This window comes from Petaurus breviceps, unplaced genomic scaffold, assembly GCF_028583685.1.
Source record: "Petaurus breviceps papuanus isolate PSGF00001 unplaced genomic scaffold, PetGlider_PUasm1.0 90466, whole genome shotgun sequence".
Taxonomy (NCBI): domain Eukaryota; kingdom Metazoa; phylum Chordata; class Mammalia; order Diprotodontia; family Petauridae; genus Petaurus; species Petaurus breviceps.
Genome location: NW_027187260.1, coordinates 1,730,651 through 1,751,940, shown reverse-complemented (window position 1 = coordinate 1,751,940; position 21,290 = coordinate 1,730,651). Strand labels below are relative to the sequence as shown.

Below are 21,290 nucleotides of genomic sequence, written 5' to 3'. Positions count from 1 at the left end.
ATGGACTCCTTCTCAGGATAATTCTTTTTAAGAACTGAAAAAATTTCCAAATTTCAGAAGTTGGTAAAAATAAAGATGCTAGTTAACATGCATTTATTAAGGACCTACTACTTGCTAAGTACTGTCCAAAGTGCTGGGGATACAAAAGACAAAAAATAGTCCCTGCTCTCAAGGAATTCATATTCTAATGGGGTAAGCAACATGCAAACAACCATATACCAACAAGATATATACAGGATAAATTGGGGATAGTCTTTAGGTTAAGAAAGACTGGGAAAGCCTTCCTGCAAAATGGTAGAACTTCAGCTGAGACATGAAGTCAGGGGAAACCAAGAAGCAGAGAGATAAGGAGGTAGAGAGCTCCACAAAGAGGTGACAGTCAGTGAAAATGCTTGGATCAGGAGATGAAGTGTCATGTCTCAAAACTCACTCTTGTTGAACTCTCTGCTGAAGATACTCCTTCTTCTTGATACCAGCCTGTATCTAGGTTTTTGGCATACTACTCTCTTGGTTATCTTGTGATTTACTCTAGAGAAGTTGGTTATCTTGGTTATCTTCCTTAACTGTGACTACTTTTTTTTTTTTGCTGGAAACTCATTCAGGTCATGCCCACACCTTGGGTTCTCACAATGCTCAGTCTTGGTCCCTCTTCTCCTCTCCATCGATACTACTTCACTGGGGGATCTCAACAATGTTCATGGATTTATTGTCGCTATAGTAATGATTCTCAAATCTACCTATTCAGCCCTAGTATCAATTCCAACAGTTTTTCAGACAACTCAAACTAGATGCCCAGTAGACATCTTAAACTCACCATGTCCAAAACTGAACTTATCATTTTTCCCCCCTACATCTTCTCCCCTTCCAAACTTCCTGACTGCTGAAGGCACCATCATTCTCCCAGATATCCAGGCACACAATCTAGGTGTCATTCCCAACTCCTTAGTATCTCAACTTCCCTTCTCCCCAACTTCCAATCCATTGCCAAGGCCTGTGGATTTCATCTTTGCAATATCTCTCTCTCTTTTTTTTTTTTTACTTTTTGGAGGGACAACTGGGGTTAAATGAGTTGCCCAAGGTCACACAGCTAGTATTTGTGTGTCTGAGGCCGGATTTGAACTCAGGTCTTCCTGACTCCAGGGCTGGTGCTCTATTCACTGTGCCACCTAGCCGCCCCTGTAATATCTCTTGACTACAGCTCCTTCTCACATCTGAAACTGCCCCCCACTCTAGCAAGCCCTTATCACACCAAACCTGAACTACTGCAATAGCCTTCTAGCAATTAGGCCACCCTCCAGTTTATTCCCATTGCAGTTCATCCTCCATTCAGCTGACAAACTAATTTTCCAAAAGCACAGGTCTGACCATGTTACTCCCCTATTCAATAAACTCTAGTGGCTTATCACCTCTCAGGAGAAAATACAAAATCCAGTTTGACTTTCAAAACCTTTTGTAACCTAGCCCATGCTTACCTTTCCAGTGTTCTTACACCTTACAAGCACCCTCTCTCTCACGGTATACTCTCTGATTCAGTGACACTGGCCCCCTTGTTGTTCCAAAAAACAAAAAAAACCCACTTCAACCTCTTTGCTCTGGTCATTTTCACTAGCTGTCCCCCATGCCTGGGACACCCTTCCTTCTCATCTCTGCCTCCTAGCTTTCTTTAAGCACCAAGCAAAATCCCACCTTCTGCAGGAAACCTTTCCCAATCCTCTTAATTCTGGCACCTTTTCTCTTTTAATTATTTTCTATTTATCTTATACATATTTGTTTGCCTGCTGTCTCTTCCACTGGATTATGAGTGCTTGAGGAGAGGAATTGTCTTTTGTCTTTTTTTTTGTATCCCTAGCACTTAGCACAGTGCCTGGCACATTAGGCACTTAATAAACTGTTAATGACTGACTGCCTGGATGATATGTGAGGAACAGCAAGGAGATGGCATCACTGGATCACAGAATACATAGGGAAGAGTGAGGTTCATGGACCTCTTTTTAATACTGTTTTAGAGAGTCAGAGTATGTAAAACTGAAACTTGCTGTGCAAGCTAATATTTAATCATTCAAAATTAGCCCTATGGTTGGGAAGGGCAAATGTGATGAATTAAGGATAGAAGAGGTTTGGTGGGTAAAGATGTTAGCATAGTGTTTGGCACACAGTAGTGCTTAATAAATGCTTGGTGACTGACAATAAGGCTAAAATTACACAAAATCATGAACAGTACACATTTTATTTAAAATAAAAGCCTGAACCTATATTGAATTGCTTATCTTCCCAGTGGGGGTGGGTGAGGAGGGAAGATGGGAAAGAATCTGGAAATAAAAGTTTTAAAAACAAATGTTAAAAAAAATAGGTTGTTTTTCTTTAACATGCAACTGGGAATTAAGATATATAGGCACTGGGGTATAGAAATCTATCTTGCCCTACTAGAAAGTTAAAGGGGGTATAGGGGAGGATATAAGAGAGAACAGATTGGGGGAAGGGGTACTCAGTAGGCTTGCTATCTTGGGGTGGGGGTAGGGGAAAGACAGGGAGAAAATTTGTAACTCAAAATCTTATGGAAATGAATATTGAAAACTAAAAATAAATAAAAAATAAGGGGCGGCAAGGTGGCACAGTGAATAAAGCACCAGCCCTGGAGTCAGGAGGACCTAAGTTCAAATCCAGCCTCAGACACTTAACACTTACTAGCCATGTGATCTTGGGCAAGTCACTTAACCCCAATCGCCCTGCCTTCCCCCTTCCAAAAAAATAAATAATCATAAATAAAAAATAAAAGTCTGGCTATTCACTATCTAACTCTCTTCCAAATTACAGATGTTTGTGTAGAAAACACACACATAGATAGAAACCTCAGTGAAGTTAGGTTAACTTGTCCATGGTCACAGAGCAGAATCACAGGCAGAATTCAAATTTAGGTCTTCTTTATTCCAAGTCCAACAACCTATCCACTATACCAGACCATATATCAGAATGGAATATCCATAAGCCAACTACATCAAATTTCTGCTCAGTTACATGAAGAAGTGAATGGGAAGAAATAAAAGAAGATAAAGGATGGCATCAGAATTGAGGCTGAAAAAGAAAGGGACAAGAATAACCATGTCATTGGGAAAAGTATCATTCACAGTAAACTGATCTTATGTCTTGTTTGCTAAACAGGTATCATTACAATTCTTATAATGCAGAAGACTCTTAAACAAGACTGGTAACCTGGAGATTGCAGCTGTCTCTATTCCACCTTAAATTAAAATGTCAGAAATATAAGTCATGTCACAAATATAATTCACCACAACATTCTTCCCACTATATATATCAATGGGGGGTCAAAACAAAACAGAATTTTTAACTGTATCTTCTTCTAGTACCTATCTTGTGCTGTTCTCTGCCCCATTTAATGTGATTCTCTCATCAAACCTAATAAAGTACCTACCATCCTTGTTTTGTCCTTTTAGTTACCTGTTGCAGTAGAATTTCTCATTTCCATTTATAATGTAGTATTTCCAGCTAAGACGAACGTATTCATTAGAAACAAACTTTGTTTCAAATGATGAAGGAAAAGTTTACTTGCCTCCAGTTTTCATTTAAGAATTAATCACTGAAATGACTAGTAAACAGCCAAGTATATGAACAAACTTGAACTGAATGCAAATGTCACATTATTATACATGTCTCTGCAATATCCTTGGGTTTTTTAAATCTTTAATAACTTAAGCTTTAAACAAGACAGAAATAATCCAGACTCTTTCTAGTGAAACATAACTGAACTTCCTCCTCACAAGGGATAAAATCTTAAATTCTATTAGGTACAAGACAATTCACATTCAAATTTACAATTGGCTTTCTTCTGTCATGAAATCCAATGTAAGATATGGAGTATTCTCCTGGACATCCAAGGGGCCTCTAAAAGCCACCTGCAGGTTGTCTCTACCTAATCATGTCTCTGTCATAGGTACAAGGTATTACTCTGATGCCTTAGAAGTCTTCCTCAACTCTCTTCATCAGCACCAGCAGACATGGCAACCTATGTCAATCAATTCAGTGAATGGGCAAATGCCAGTGATGCCACAGAAATAGAAGAGAGACTAAGCTAAATAGAACCTCCTGATGAAATGGCTTCTGGGTAGCTAGCAGCCACCTTGACTTACCATAGCCTGTTCAAAGAGTGCTCTGAGCTGCTGTTCAGACTCCCCTGACAATCCAGACACAATCTCAGTAGCAGCTACTTTAAGAATTGGCAGCTCAAGCTCCTGTATGTAAACACAGAAAAGAATGATGAAACTGCCAAGTTTTAAACTATTTCCTTCTGACCCAGTCAACAGAAATAAACTAGTTTTTTTCCCAAGCCCCAATCACTAAGCAATTATTAGCTTCATATACTGGCCCAATGAAAAAGGAACATATTTTAATCAAGGTTTGTTTTAACATCAGTTTTTTTGGACACAGTGTCTGAGGATTTTTAATTCCACCACTGGCAGAGGAAAGCTTAAAGGTTATTTTCTACCCCCTGAAAAGCTGATCTGGAACCAAAGAATCTTTCCCAACTCTAGACTGGGCCAACATATTTTGAAATGTCCTCTGCCTAGGGAAGAGGAACTCCAGGAAATTTGACACATACCCAAAACTTTTTTTCCCCACTTTTAAATGACGAAACAATAGTGAAAAGGGAGAAGCCTCATTACCAGAAAGCTATATATGAAGCCAGTTATACCAATGGCAATAAGTAGGGTAATTACAATCATCTTAAAGGTGGCTTACCTTTACGAACTACTGCTCTGTTAGAAAAAGAAATGGGGTCCTATTCTACCCAAAAAGTCATCCAGAGGCAAAAGCAATCAGATGACAATTTTGGTCATTATCAGTTTAGGAGCTAAGTAAATAGAAAGCCTGAAAACTAAAATGGAATGCCATTTCAACTGCCAGCACAAATTCAATTAATTTTAAAATAAAGAGAAAAGAAGATCGTTTCCCAATGACAACTGTTCTCTTCCTGATACCATCACAAAATAAATAAAAGAATTTCAAAGAGAGGGGCGGCTAGGTGGTGCAGTGAATAGAGTACCGGTCCTGGAGTCAGGAGGACCTGCATTTAAATCCAGCCTCAGACACTTAACACTTACTAGCTGTGTGACCTTGGGCAAGTCACTTAACCCCAAGTACCCTGCAGGCCCCCTCCAAAAAGCAAAAAAACAAACAAAAAAAAGAAAGAAGTTCAAAGAGAGAAACAGTAAGCATCAACATTCCTTACCCCAGCAATTGCTTGTGCAAGTAATGTTTTTCCACAACCTGGAGGTCCATGTAAAAGAAATCCTCTAGGTGGCACTACACCAAGGCAGTGGTATATTTCAGGATGCCGCATATGGATAAGCATCTTGCATATTTCCTGTCAAGAAAGAAGGAAATAACACTGGTTTCAAAGCATTTTATATATATAATCTCATATGATCAGCATAACAACCTTGTGAGGGTACAAAACTTTTACAGGTAAAAAAAGTACAGGTAAAAACTTTTTCAGATGCAGTAGGTTAAGTGACTTGCCCATGGTCATACAACAAATAAGGAATCAAAGATGAGATTCTAACTTGAACTTCACTTCACTTTAAGTTCAATATTCTTTTTAATATATCACAGCTTTGACTAAGACGGCCAAGGGGAGAAATACATTTAAGTTGAATTAAATGTCTAATTTTTAAAATAAGCAACTTTGTCAAAGTACAACTCAAATGACCTTAAAGCAAAGGTGCTGTGTTTTATATCATGTATTTCTTTTGCCCCTCAATAAAGTCAAAAGGCAAAAAGGGGGCTAATCTAACTCAAGTTTTTATTTCCTATGGATACCCATTTGACATAGGCAAAAACATTGTGGTCTGTTTCCTTCTGTCACTAGCTGTACAGCAAGATTTATATATTCTATAGTGCAACTAACCTTCAGTGTCTCTTCATTGCCCCCTATATCTTCAAACTTCACAGTTGGGATCTGTAGCTCTAGTATTTGAGATTTGGCTGTCAAGCAGAAAAAAAGGGCATGAAGAATCCAGATTAAGTCAGCAGGAATCTACTTAATAACCTCTGCTAAGTAAATTACTACAGATAAGGAAATATTTTTCTAATGTTTGATTCTTTATACTCCCACCCCTACCCTATAAACCTAAAGTCACAGGACTCATAGGACCCTGCATCTCCCTCTCCCAAGGTAGTTTCCTGAAATTTAAAGCTAAATATAATCTTATGATACATTACTACCACTTACCAACCACATAAACATAAACTACTCATTAGTCTAACCTTTTTTCCGCAAAACATCTTCTATTTCTCCATCTACTTTCTGAAGAGTCTCAGTTTTTCTCTTGGTTCTCTTAATCCAGTTTTTTCTTTTACTTTCATTCTCCAGAAGAGAATTATCTTTTGGATCCTAGAGAAACACCAAATGAGATAATACCTGTAAGAGTATTAACATGCGGTTTTAAAAATATTTACTTAAGTTACCTTTGAAGATATGATAGAAAAAGCCTTAACATCTTTAGAGAAGGGTACTGTCAAGCATTCTTGTTCCTGCCTCTCACATTTTTTATCTTGGACATCAAGAGTTCCTGGCTATATTCAAGTAGATGAGAACAAAGCCAGCTAAAATTGAAGCATCCAAATTACTTCTGCTCTATTACACCTGAAAAATAGCTTACCTTCTAGATGTTCCTAACATATCCTAACGTATACTTTCCATGCTTTGCTGACCTCTTTGTTCCTCACCTAGGCTCTTTCTGGTTCTTGGTCTACTAACCTAATTAAATATCGGTCTGAACAGATTCCTATGACATATTCTATACAGAATGGACTGACAGGCTCTGACCCTGTTACCTTCTGGGTCTTGCCAACCATTTCCTCATCCTGGTTACATGCTGCTTTGCTATCTATGCTTCACTTGCCATGTATCATAAAATTCATGTGTTCCTACTAAAATTTTTAGAACAGATTTTTAAATCTATTATAACATAAATCTATCAGAGCCTCCATAGTGTCCTACTCCAATGCCTAATCATGGCAAGGAGGTAACCCTTGGTTTTATCATAACAGAGGATAAGCTTTGGATATTTCTACCATGCTGGAAACTGACTATCCTCATCAAGAGCCAGAGTCTGTTTAAAGACCAGTCTTGCTATGTAGTGAGAGGTATGTCATCAGCACCTAGCCCCCTGAATAATCCATTTTTTTGGCCATTAGTACCCATAAAATAAAGAAAATTGCAAAATGGCCCCAAGTCCTCTCTCATTCCCTTAAAATTCAAGTGACAGGGACAGCAGGAGTGAGGAATCCTATAGTTTCTGGAATTTTGAGGAATTTAGATGCTTGGTACCCTTAAAAGTGAAATCCTTATCCAGCTACCAGCAAATGGACATCTTGTAGGAGAAACTGAATCCTATAAATCTTGACATTTTTGCTACAAATGAATACAGAAGAAGGAAGGTGCAGTTAAATGAAAGAATAGCACACAGATACTCCTTTGAGAAGTAAAGAAAGCAAACAGGAGAGTGAGTTTTATCATGTACAAAAAGCCACATGGCACATGATTTCATGGGATGGATAGTTGGTCATCCAGTATTACAAGACCAATGAGATGTATTTACAAAAGTATCACCATAAAAACAATTGCAGCTTATGTATAAACATCAGTTGCTGAACATAATGATGAAGAAGCTACAAAGTCCTTCCAAATTAAATCAATTAAAGGTAAACAAGAAAGAGAAATTACAAGAGTTTCAATAAGGTTAAACTGTTTACATTCCTACATTAGAAAGAGGGACTTTCCCATTATTAGGGCAATTAGAAGGAGTACACATAGACAGAGGGTATAGGTGTGAGTTGATGAATATAATGGGATGTTTATCTAAAAAAATGAAATTAAGGAGTAAGAAAGAAGAATGTACTGGGAAAAAGGAGCAGTTCAATGCGGTAAATTCTATCACATAAAAGAGGCATGAAAGAGCAGTATAGGGGAAGATTGGGGAAGTGAAAGGGAGCAAGTGAACCTTCATCTCAATGGAATTGGCTCAAAGATAGAATAACATAGTATAGAAATCTATCTTACCCTACAGGAAAGTAGGAGGAAAAGATAATGGGGAGTGGGAAGAGAGGGGAGGTAACAGAAAGCAAGGCTGATTGGCGTGGTGTGTGTAGCGTCAATGCAATATTTACAGTGCCCATGATCACAATAAAGACCGTGACTATAAGTATTGCATGACATCAGATCACAAAATATACCCAATTTTCCAGATAGAGCTAAAGCATTTATTTAGACAACAGAAAACCGAATCCCAAAACCAGTAAGCCAATTCCATCATAGTACCAAAGACACTCAGAAGCCATAATAACGCTGAGAGACACAGCATCCTTCAGCCTTCCCACAAACCAATCCAAGATCAATATTTACTCATAAACCTCTCTATCTCCTTGCCTGAGCTCCTCTGTCCCCCACCTTCTGGCTAGCTCTCAACCAGCTTCCTGTGGGCTCTGCTTCCATTCAGCAAAACTCCTCCCACCCCAGGCTCCATGTGACTACATTCAGCCTAACAGGGGGCAGAGTTTATCTTCACAGCAGGAAAGCTTCCTGTGGGCTCTGCTGCACCCTTCAGCAAATTTTCTCCATCATAGGCTCCATGTGATTACATTCAACCTATTAGGGGGCAGAGTTCACTTTCAAAGCAGGGAAGGTCTTCAAACTCTCCCCTAGGTATATTAAGGGGCAGGAAAAATCTTCAAATTCCCATCCCCATTACAGGTAAAAGAGAAGCAAGACACTTTTGAGGATGGGCAGGACAAAAGGAGAGAGAAAGCAGGATGAAAATGGGGGGAAATAGGATGGAGGGAAATACAGTTTGTAATCACAGCGGTGAAAAAATTTTTACATCAAATTTCTCTAATAAAGACCTCACTTCTCAAATATATGGAGAACTTTGTCAAGTTTAAAATAATAAGAGCAGTTGATAAATGTTCAAGGAATATGAACATACAATTTTCAAAGTAATCAAAGCTATAACAATATGAAAAAAAGGCTCTAAATCACTCTTGATTAAAGAAATGCAAATTAAAACAACTATGAGGTCATACCTATCAATATCAATTGGCTAATATGACAAAATGAAAAGAAAATAAAATGACAGAAGTTGGAGTGATGTGAGAAAAGTGAGACACTAATGCACTACTGGTGAAATTGTATACTCATTCAACCATTCTGTAGAGCAATGTGGAACTATGTTCAAAGGGCTGTAAAACCATCCAAACCCTTTGACCAAGCAATAATACCATTACCAGGTTTGTATCCCAAAGAAATAAAAAAGAAAAAGGACCTACACACAAAAACATTTACAGCAGCTCTTTTAACAGTAGCAAAAAATTAGAAATTGAAAGGATATCCATCAATTGGGGAATGGCTAAACAAGCTGTGGTACATGATTGAGATGGAATACTACTGTGCTGTAATAACAAGAAGGATGCTCTTAGAAAAACCTGGACTTACATGAATTGATGCAAAATGAAACGAGCAGAATCAGGAGAATGCTGTCACAGTAACAGCAATATTATACCAATGACTGTGAATGACTTAAGCTATTTTCAGCAATACAATGACCCAAGACAATTCCAAAGGACTTACGATGAAAAATGCTATCTCCAGAGAAAGAATTAATGGAGTCTGAATGCAGATCAAAGATTACTTTTTTTTCTACTTTTTAAACTTTTTGTGGTTTTACGGGTGAACTGTTTTCTTTCATAATATGACTACACAGAAATAGGTTTTGCATGACTGCACATGTATAATCTATATCAAATTGCTTGCCTTCCCAAGGGGGGGAGGAGAGAAAATTTGGAACTCACTAACAACAGAAAAAAAGATCTAGAAATTTAACCAATTTAATTGCCACAAGAAGGAGGTCAAATCGGTTTCTGGGTTAAAACTTTCTGGCCAAAGTACCTTAGTCAGCAAACATCTGACTCTCAAAGAGAAGAAAGGATAAAAAAACAGAAGGATATATAATAGAACAGGATGGAGGGAAATCACAGCAATCATAACAGTGAATGTAAATGGGATGACCTCACCCATAAAATGGAAAAGGAGATAAGAAAGGATTAGAAATCAGAATCCAACAATACAGACCGTTCTAGAATTACCTAAGTTCACTTTATACAAATTCAACTCCCTGGTGGGCAGGTGACAGGACCTGACACCAGTCTAGGCTCTGGCTCTGGCTCCTGACTGTAAATAGGTATGGAAACCACTCTGACTGCAGAAGCCTGTAGAGTTGTGGAGGGAGCAGGACGGTAGTCTGCAAACTGGTCCACTTTTGTTAACTGAAAACTAATTGTATACTGTTTATAAGAAACACACTTGAGTTAAAATTAGGGGTGGAGTAGAATCTATTATGCCTCAGCAGAAGTGGAAAAAAAAAAGGCAGGCATGGCAATAATGATCTCAGGAAAGGCAAAAGCAAAAACAAGACCTAAATCAAGAGATAAACAAGGAAATTACATTTAACTAAAAGGTACCATAGACAATTAATGAATATCAATACTGAAAACATTTATGCATCAAATGACATAGTATCTAAATTCTTAAAGGAATGGTTAAATTAATTCTAGGACAAAATATAGTAAAACTAGGATAGCGGAAGACCCCAATTTACCCTCAAACCTAGATAATGATAAAATAAACAAGAAATAAGTTTAAAGAGATGACTAGAATTTTATAAGAAGTTCGGTATGACAGACCTCTGGAAAATATTGAATAGAAATAGAAAGGAGTATGCCTATTTCTCAACTATGCTTGGTGCATTCACAAAAACCAGTCATGAGTAAGTGCATAAAAATCTCACAAATGTACAAAAATTAAAAATATCTTTTTTCTTGACCATCATGCCAAAAAAAAATTACATTCGATAAAGAGGTTTTAAATCATAGATTAAAAATCAATTTCAAACCACAGCTTAATCTTAAAGAATGAGTGGTTCAAAGAACAAATCACAGAAACAATCAAAAAGTTCATTAAAGATAAAAAAAAAAAAAAGAAACAAAATACCAAAATTTGTGGGATGCAGCCAAAGCAGTATTTAGGAGAAAATTTATATCTCTAAATGTTTACATCAATAAAAGAAAGCAGATCAACAAACTGGTTATGCAGTTTGCAAAAAAAGAAAAAATTTTTTTTAATTAACAAATTTTAAAACTTAAATTAAGGGGGCGGCTAGATGGCACAATGAATACAGCACCAGCCCTGAAGTCAGGAGGACATGAGTTCAAATCCAGCCTCAGATGTTTAACACTTACTAGCTGTGTGACCTTGGGCAAGTCACTTTAAAAAAAAAACAAAAAACACTATTAACCCAAAAGCAGGAGCTAGTTTTCTGAAAGAAACATAAAATAAAATAAAATATACCACTGGTAATTTTGATCAAAAAGAAAACCAAATTATCAGTATCAAAAATGAAAAAGGCAAATTTGCAACCAATGAAATAAAAGCAATTATTCAGAGCTATTCTGGCTAATTATATGCCAATAAAGCTGATAACCTAAATGAAATGGATGAATAATTACAAAAATATAAACCGGGGCAGCTAGGTGGTGCAGTGAATAGAGCACCAGCCCTGGAGTCAGGAGGACCGGAGTTCAAATATGACCTCAGACACAAATACTAGCCGTGTGACCTTGGGCAAGTCACTTAACCCCAACTGCCCTCCAAAAAGCAAAAACAAACAAAAAAGACAAAAACATAAACTGCATAAATTAACGGAACAGGAAATAGAGAAAAAATAAAGATAAAATTCTACCAAAATCCTTCTATCACAAAAATATGGTCTTGGTACCTAAACTAGGGACAGTCAAAGTAGAAAAAGAATACTATAGGTCATTTTTTTCCCTTATGAATATGGATTCAAAAATTTTGAATATAATCCTAGCAAGGAGAATGTCATATCACAAAGTGAGAATATCTCAAAGATCATACACTATAACCAAGCTGGATTTATACCAGGAATGTAAGGCTGATTCAATTTTAAGAAAACTTTAAGTATAATTGACAATATTAACAACAAAATCACATAATCATTTCAATAGATATAGAAAAAGCTTTTGACAAAAGACAATACTCATTCACATTAAAAACACTGGAAAGCACAATAATAAATAGTGCTTTTCCTAAAATGGTAAGTAGTAGCAATCTTAAATAAGCTCTGACATTGTTTACTCCATAACTAAACTGTTTGTCAGAAATTCTAAATTACAAAACTATCTGGTTTCAGAAATGTTAATTATGTTGTGTCTCAGGTTTTTTTAAAATTTTCAAACAAATCACAAAATTTGCCAAATACCTCAGCGGAGGGGGATTTGAATTTAAAGTGAGAAATTTGGGCTAAACAGATAAACAGGTAGTGTTATTGGACAGTTGCTTAAGATGCCTAGGATCCTAGCAATTTCTACCTAAAATGGTGACTAATAATATCTTGAAAGTAAGGGCTAAAGATCAGGTGAGAGACTAGACACAAGAAAAGAAAATTCAGAGGGCTAAAGGTCCTACTCTCTTAAGGTGAGTTATTTCCAAATTATAATAAAAGGTACAGCCCTGGAACACATAAGTCTTGAGGAATCAACTTAAGCTCTGGAGCTTAAGTTTCCTAAGTTCATAAGGGGCACAGAGGAACTTGCCTGAAATTTATTTGTAATCCCAACTTAGAATCAATCTTTCTGGGGTCATTTAGAACTGAACTATTTAGTTCTATTGTCTCATACTCTCAAGCAGGAACCAAAGCAATCTATAAGTTAGGTCAAAGGAAACTTTGGGATATTTCTCCAACCAAATAAAAATAGGTCAAACAATATTAAGATATTATTCTACATTACAGTAGCCAGTACACAAGAATCTTTGCAGAGATTCTTGATAGGATCCACTGTTAATAAGAAAATCATATGATATATAAAGAAAATGCAAACTCTCTCCTTGATCATACCAATAACAGTAATGTTAATTACTGATGACATACCTAAATTATATATTTAGTGCCATACCAATTAATTTACCAAAAAACTACTTTATAGAGCTAGAAAAAATAGTAACAAAATTCATTTGGAAGAATAAACGGTCCAGAATATCAAGGGAATTAATGAAAAGAAATGCTAGGGAAGGTGGACTAGCTATACCAGATTTCAAACTGTATTGTAAAGCAGAAGTCATCAAAACTACTTGGTACTGGCTGAGGAATAGAGAAGTGGATCAATGGAATAGATTAGGCACATGAGATTCAGAAGTCAATGACTATAGTAATGTATTGTTTGATAAACCCCAAGACCCTAGTTTTTGGGATAAGAACTCACTATTTGACAAAAACTGCTGGGAAAACTGGAATATAGTATGGCAGAAACTGGGCATAGACCATTATCTAACACCATACACCAAAATCAAGTCTAAATGGGTGCATGATCTAGGTATAAAGGTTGATACTGTAAGCAGTCTCGGAAAATATGGAATAGTTTACCTGTCAGATCTGTGGAGAGGGAAAGACTTTATGACTGAACAAGAATTAGAGAACATTATAAAACGTAAAATGGATAATTTTGACTAAATGAAATTGAAAAGCTTCTGTACAAACAAAGCCAACGTAACCAAGATTAAGAGGGAGGTGGGAAATTGAGAAAGAATCTTTACAACCTATATCTCTGACAAAAGACTCATTTCTAAAATATACAGAGAATTGAGTCAAATTTATAAGAATACAAGTTATTCCCCAATTGATAAATGGTCAAAGGATATGAACAGGCAATTTTCAGAAAAAGAAATTAAAGATATCTATAAGCACATGAAGAATGCTCTAAATCACTGTTGATTAGAGAAATGCAAACCAAAACAACCCTGAGGTACCACATCTCACCAGTCAGATTGACTAAGATGACAAAACAGGAAAATGACAAATGCTGGAGAGGATGTGGGCAAATTAGAACACTAATGCATTGCTGGTGGAGTTGTGAACTGATCCAGCCTTTCTGGAGAGCAATTTGGAATTATGCCCAAAGGGCTATAAATAATTTCATACCCTTTGACCCAGCAATACCACTCCTAGGATTATATTCCAAAGAGATCATAGAAGTGGGAGGAAGACCCTTATGTACAAAAATGTTTATAGCAGCTCTTTTTGTGGTGGCAAAGAATTGGAAATTAATTGGTGCCCATCAATTGGGAAATGGCTGAACAAGTTGTGGGATATGCATGTTATGGAATACTATTGTGCTATAAGAAACGACGAGCAGATGGTCTTCATATTTACCTGGAGAGGCTTATACGAACTGATGCTGAGTGAGAAGAGTAGAACCCGGAGAAATTTGTACACAATTACAGACACAATGTATGTGTGATGACCAACTTGGATAGACTGGCCTCTTCTCAGCAATGCAGTGATATATGTCAATCCCAAAAGACTCATGATGGAGAGAAATGTGTGCATCCAGAGAAAGAACTAGAAAGAACTAAGTCTATATCCATATGGAAGCAAAATACCTGATCTTTTTCCTTTTCTTGTTTGGTTTTATATCCTCTTTACCATTTTTCTTTCTATCTGATACAACCGTCTTTATAACCTGACTAATATAATGTGAAAGTATTTACAGATCCTATACTTGACTATATGCTGCCATGGGGGGGAGGGGAGGGAGGAGGACAAAATGTGAAACTCAAGGAATTGTGGAATTGAATCATGTAAACTAAAAGTAAACAAATTAATTAATTAAAAAGAAAGAAAAGAAAAAAAATTACTGATGACAAAGTCAAGGGAAAGAAAAAAGGCATATTCCACCTAATGTGATAGTAATGGAATGTGGAGATTCCCCTGTATTGGGCTTGGTTTTCAAATTGATTGTGTTAAAACCCAGAGCTTGTTAATCCCACCTGTGGGATGGACTTGTTGATGTGAAAAGAAAGTCCTGAACTGGGAGGAGCTGGTGACGTAGATTTGGAGAGACAAGAGAGAGGCGGAAGACCTTTTTGGAAGCAGCACCCACGTGGAGGCAGAGAGAGAGACTGAGGATTGCTGAGGGCTACTTTGAATTGCCCTGGACTTTTGAGACCTGCCCCCAGAGCTGCCAAGGACTGAGGAGACATGGCTGTTTTGCTGGTACTTTGTCTGTCTGTTTTGATGTTGTTTTGCCAGATTTGTCCACTGGTGAAAGACAGTCCTGTTGTTGAAGAAGTCCTGGAACCTGGCTTTTGGCTAAGAAGCCCTGAGACTGTCCTGCAGACAGAGAGTGAATACTGTCCACTGGTGAAGGACAGTGCTGTTGTTGCAGGGGTCTGGTTAATGACACCTTTCTTTTTTTTTTTTGCCTTTTGGAGGGCAATTGGGGTTAAGTAACTTGCCCAAGTTTTTTTTTTTTTGTATTAAGTGTCTGAGGTCGGATCCGAACCCAGGTCCTCCTGACTCAGGGGCCGGCACTTTACTCACAGTGCCACCTAGCCGCCCCAATGATACATTTCTTTAACACCCTTCTATATGACAGCATTATAAAGAATCAGATAACAGTGATACCTATTCATTATAGTCATTTTCTCAATATACCCATTCATACTGCGACATCTGGAATTAAAAATTATTATTTTACAAAGCATGTATTCACAGCTCCTTCCCTCATGACTAATCATCAACCAAGTAAAAGACAATCATACCATAAGAACCTGACCCCCAGTCCACTAAATATCAACAGGTTAAAGGCAATATAGCAAGATCCTATTTCTTTCATACAGCAGAAACGTCTACTTGAAAGAGTATCAACCTAAGGACAATGAGTCAGAAGGCTGCAGTATGCTCCTGGAAAATAAGGGTAAACTATAAAAATGCAAATACCTGTAACTTAGAAATTGGCTTCTTATAGTTGCCCTGTTCATCTGAAAGGTCTAAAAAAGTATTCTCTTTTTTTCCACTTGGGGTTTTGTCAATAAACCATCCACCTTCAGATACACTGGTAAAAGCAGGTGTTGTGAAAGAGAAGGCATTCTTTGGCATAGAGAAACTATTTTTGTCTTGTTCAACTACAGGACTTTCTGGTAAAATGTCAGGATTTCCTTTCCGGTACAATGACAGCAGAGAGTTGTTCATGTGATTTGCAGACTGCAAAAAATAAAGAATATAAACGAATTCACATTCAGAAAAATATGACCAACTATATTAGCAAGGGTCTTGACACAACACTTATATTTACATTTGAACACTAAAGTGATTTCACAAACAAGAAGTTTACAATAAAAATTCCTTATTCACTACTTAATATCAGTCAACCAAATAAAATGAAAGCTTTTCAACTCTAGGAACCACACTAAAGCTCTGACCTTATGTCAGATATAAAACAAATTGTGTTCTCATATCTGAATTATTAAGAAGCATCATTTTTTGAGAACATACAACTTAAACTATTCTAACTGAAGTGAGAAAAAAATTTTTTAACAGAAAAGTAACATAAAAGCAAAGCTTTGATATATTTTGTAAAATTGACAAAGAGGGCCATAGAGTCTTAAAAAGAAAAGCAGAAAAAAAGACCTAATATAATAAGGATCTTTGAAAACAGTAGTTTAAGTTCAAGTAAAAGGATGGGAGTGAAAAAAAAAAACACTTCATCAATATTTTTGAAAATAACATATTAATATTACATATCATTACTAATAACCCAGTAACTCTTAAGATATAAAAGTTCTTTCCTATATTATTTATTAGTATATATGTGGGACCTTAGGCAAAGGTCTTGAATCTTTCAGAGCTTCAGTTCTTTCACTGGTAAAATGAACGTATTGAACTAAATAACTAAGGTCCTCTCAAGCTATAAATGTATGATCCTTTGTCTAGATCTAATTAGGAGTGATTCTATAATTTGGGGACTTCTATATATATATTCCATTAAAGACCCTCCTTTGAAGTCATTCAATTCAACCCATTTATGTCCCACTGACCTACTCCTCTACTTCACCTCTACTATACACAGATACTTAGACCCTTGATCAGCATCATACAAAAGTGATGCATTCCAATAGTCATAAACTCCAAAATTCCTTTACCTGATCATAATCTCTTATCATTGTAGGGGACTTCAAAATACACACTGATTCTTTCCTCACATATCCTAACTCCCCAGTTGCTTAATTTATTCATTTCCCATGATCTATTCCTCCAAACCAACTCTGCTATATATAAAGACAGCTACACCCCTAATGTTGCCATCACTTCCAAGATCTTGATTTCCACATTCATTAACTATAAAATTCCCCTTTTTGACTATAATCTTTTAACATTCCTTCATTCCTTCCTAGGGCCCACTCCTAACTAACTTTTTTTTTTTAAGCAATCGGGGTTAAGTAACTTGCTCAAGGTTACACGGCCAGTTATTTCTGGGTGTGGTGCTGAGTGTCTGAGCCCGGGATTCGATCTCCAGGTCATCCCAACACTGGAGCTGGTGCTCTTACTCGCTGAGCCACCTGGCCACCCCTACCTAACTAACTTCTTTAGTCACTATGTCACACCAGCCTTCTCACCCAAAAGATCCCTAGGACCTCCATTTTAATGCTCTTAATAAATGTTTCTTGCCTTGACTTATGATCCCTAAACCTATTCTTCCTCATCATTCAAAATTATTCTCCAGTTTAGTCCTTTCCTAGGCCATCATCCCTGTAACTAGCTTACTCTCCTCTCTTCCCTAACAGTTCAACTCTACACTAAACTGAAATCCTTTGCCTACTTTTTCTATTGTCATCACACCTCGCTAAATCCCAAATTTGGAATCGCTCCCGCCATCACATTCCTTCATTCCTATTAACATGCTGCTTAACAAATCTGGAGAAAATAATTAAACCATGCCGACTGGTTCACTAAAATATATATCCCAAAACCTCAAGTGAGTCCTCCCTCACTATAAGCAAAGTGGCTCTTTTATATCTAATTGATTCCCTAACTCACTCCCTCCACCACCACCCTACCACCCCCAAGTACTCTTTCATTTTACTCTTCACACACTCCAATCTAGCTACATCGTTCTACTTGCTATTCCCTTAACATGACCTTCTATCTCCCAATTCTGTGTCTTTTCTCTGGATGTTTCCCATGTCTGGAATGCCCTTCCCTTTTCACCTCCCCCTCTTTAGCTTCTCTGGCTTCCTTCAAGACTCAGCTCAAACCCCATCTTCTGAAGGATGCCTTTGTTTATCCCTCCCCACATTAGTAGCTTCTCTGAAATTACTTCCAATCTATTGCAGACACATCTGGTACATAAACTGTTAACTGCATATGGTCTCCCCTTCTAGGAGTTCTTCAAGGATAGGATTGTGTTTTTTTACCTTTCTTTGTAACCCCAGTGTTAAACAAAGCATAAAGGCTTAATAAATCTTTTTGACTGACTCAGCAACAATTCATTAAATGACTACAATATGCAAATTACAATACTAGATCCTGGGATAATTAAAAAAAAAATTCCAGGATTCTTATACAAAGAATAGTCAAATACTATTGCTAGTAACTATGAACTGATTATTCCTTAAAATTCACAAAGGAAAATGGCAATTTCTAATCCATTAACAGAGCCAACCTAGCTTGAATTCTAGAAGATAATAAATATCTGCATTATTCAAAGGTTCAAACTAATGTATTTCTCCAGTGTCTTTTGTAATACCTAGGCATGTCAAAGTATGTCATACATAAAAGCTCTTTATGTCTAGTTAATTTATTATAGTTATTATGTGCAAATTTACATTAAGTCAGGTGCTAAGGATATAAAAACATAAATCAAACAGTCCCTGCCATAAATGAGCTTCCATTCTTTCAAGTGAAAAAAACCTATATACACATATATTGATACAAAACATACATGAAATAAAAGGTAATGGGGGGGGTGTGTGTGTGAAGGGAAGAACGGCTAGGAGGATCAAGAAAGGTGTTATACAGGAAGTGGTATATCCCCCATCCCTCAAGTTCTGAAGGAAACCAGGGGTCCTAATAGGCACAGTTACAAGAGAGTGCATCCCAGGAATGCAAGACAGCCAGTACAAAGGCATAGCAACGAGAGGGGAAAAAAGTCAGTCTGGCAGGAGCACAGTGTGTGAGGGGTGGTTTTGTGGCTGTCTGTCATTCTTTACATTCAAAGAGGAACAAAATTACATCACTAGGTCAGGGTCAAGGCCAAGTGTGTCTGAAGTTGGCTGTTTAGACCAATATATACTCAGAAGGCTCTACCACAGATTGGTAACGAGTAATCCATATGAATATTTGGAATGGAATTGTCTGTAAATTTATGCCTCTCACATTTCTTTTCAGATACTGCAACTCTATTTTGCTCACAGAGCACAGAGCGTTCTTTGATGTGGGTACACCATCTTGGACAGTCCTATGCCAGTGTCTCCCATGTCTCACAATTGATGCCAAAATTCTTCAGAGACTCTGAAAGTTTCCTTGTATCACTTCTTCTGACCTCCAGTACACACGTGACTTCTTCATAAAGCAGTTTTAGACAAGCATACATTTGGCATTTGAACAACATGGCTAGCCCATCAGAGTTGTACTCTCTGCAGTAGAGTTTGACTATTTGGCAGATCAGCTCAAGAAAGGATCTCAATGTCCAGCACCTTATTTTGCCAGATGTTCTTCAGAATCTTCCTAATACAATTCAGATGGAAACAATTCAGTTTCCTGGCATGATGCTGATAGACTGTCCAGGTTTCACAGGCATACAACAATGGAGTCAGCATAACAACTCTGTAGACCTTCAGTATGATAGGCAGCTTAATACCTCTTCTCTCCCACAATTCCCTGTGGAGCCTCCTAAACAGTGAGCTAAACTCTAGCAATGCATGCATCAACCTCATCATCTATGTGGACGTACCTAGAAAGCATTGCCAAGGTAAGTGAAATTATCCACAGCATTCAGATTCTATCCATTTGCTGTAACTGATGGTTCCACATGTGGATGGTGCAGTACTGGCTGACTGAGAACCTGTTTTCTTGGTGTTAACTTTAAGGCCAAAATTAGCACAAGTGGCAGAGAATCAATTCTTGCATCTTAGTCTCAGAGGCTGCACTGGGCGTGCAATCATTTGTGAACAAAAAGTCACACACCAACTCTCCCTCCACTTTAGTACTGGCTCTAGCCTTTCCACGTTTAATAACTGACCTTGATGCCATTTCTTTTCTCTTGAAGGCGTCTGACAACAATGCTGAGAGCATCATGCTAAAAAACAAGGGAGCAAGCACAAAACCCTGCTTCACTACACTGATGACAGGGAAAGGACTAGAGCATCACCCATTTTTCAGAATCCATGCCGGCATGCCATCATGGAACCAGTATATGATACTGATGAACTTCTCTGGGCAATCAAATATTGACACCATCTTCCAAATGTAGTTATGCATAAAATATGTAGGAAAGGTAGTTTGGGTTCAGGTTGAAAATGGTTTTATATCCCAAACAGAGGAGTTCATATTTGATCCTCGAGGTAACGGAGAGACCACCGAAGTTTACTGAGCATCAAACCTATTCTTTAAGAATATCACGTTAGGGGCGGCTGGGTGGCGCAGTAAGAGTGCCGGAGACCCAGGATTGGTTCTGGCCTCAGATACTCACACAAAATAACTGGCCATGTAAACTCGGGCAAGTTACTTAACCCCAACTGCTTAAAAAAATAAAAGAACATCACGTTGGCAGACAGATGAGATAGGGGACAGACTTGAGACTGAGAGTACAAATAAGGTACTTTACTGCAATAGCCTAGACAAGAGGCGTTAAGAACCTGTACTAGGGTGGTAGCTGTATAGCTCCTAGAACAAATACGATCATATAAATACAAAAAAGGGTTTAAATTTAAATGGCATCTTTTTCTTAACACTAAGTTCAAAAGGTTGATCTAAATTGTTTTTTAAAAAATGATCCATGAATATTTTAAAAAATTTATTTTTCCTTTCATGAAGTCTGATTAAGGTTATCAGTTCCATATGATTACAAATAGCTTCTCCATCCTATTTTTGTTACTCCTTCCCCACTTGCCACCATTCTCTACCTGACCACTTTAATTATAAACACATATATGAGAAAGGTAAATAATTCCTAAATAATCTGACATGTGTACTAAGATAGTACCCTGTAAACAATGTTAAATTAATATTTGTCAATAATAATGCTTGCCAAGTTCAGTGGTTTATTTTTTTTTTAAATGTGGTAGGGGGCGGCTAGGTGGTACAGTGAATAGAGCACCAGCCCTGGAGTCAGGAGGACCTGAGTTCAAATGTGACCTCAGACAC

At 37.3% G+C, this 21,290-nt stretch overlaps 1 protein-coding gene across 2 annotated transcripts in view; it reads right to left on the bottom strand.

Annotated features, from left to right (window-relative positions):
• NVL (nuclear VCP like) overlaps positions 1 to 21,290 on the bottom strand; it is a 604,731-nt gene that overhangs the window by 72,145 nt on the left and 511,296 nt on the right. Inside the window, exons 7-11 of one of the 2 annotated variants that reach the window (XM_069062595.1) lie at positions 15,867 to 16,130; positions 6,283 to 6,409; positions 5,924 to 6,000; positions 5,246 to 5,380; positions 4,146 to 4,247 (exon numbers count right to left, since the gene is read on the bottom strand). In XM_069062595.1, coding sequence (XP_068918696.1) covers positions 4,146 to 4,247; positions 5,246 to 5,380; positions 5,924 to 6,000; positions 6,283 to 6,409; positions 15,867 to 16,130 — 705 coding nt within the window. The remainder of the gene's footprint in view (positions 1 to 4,145; positions 4,248 to 5,245; positions 5,381 to 5,923; positions 6,001 to 6,282; positions 6,410 to 15,866; positions 16,131 to 21,290) is intronic. The other variant, XM_069062596.1, reaches the window with a different exon arrangement.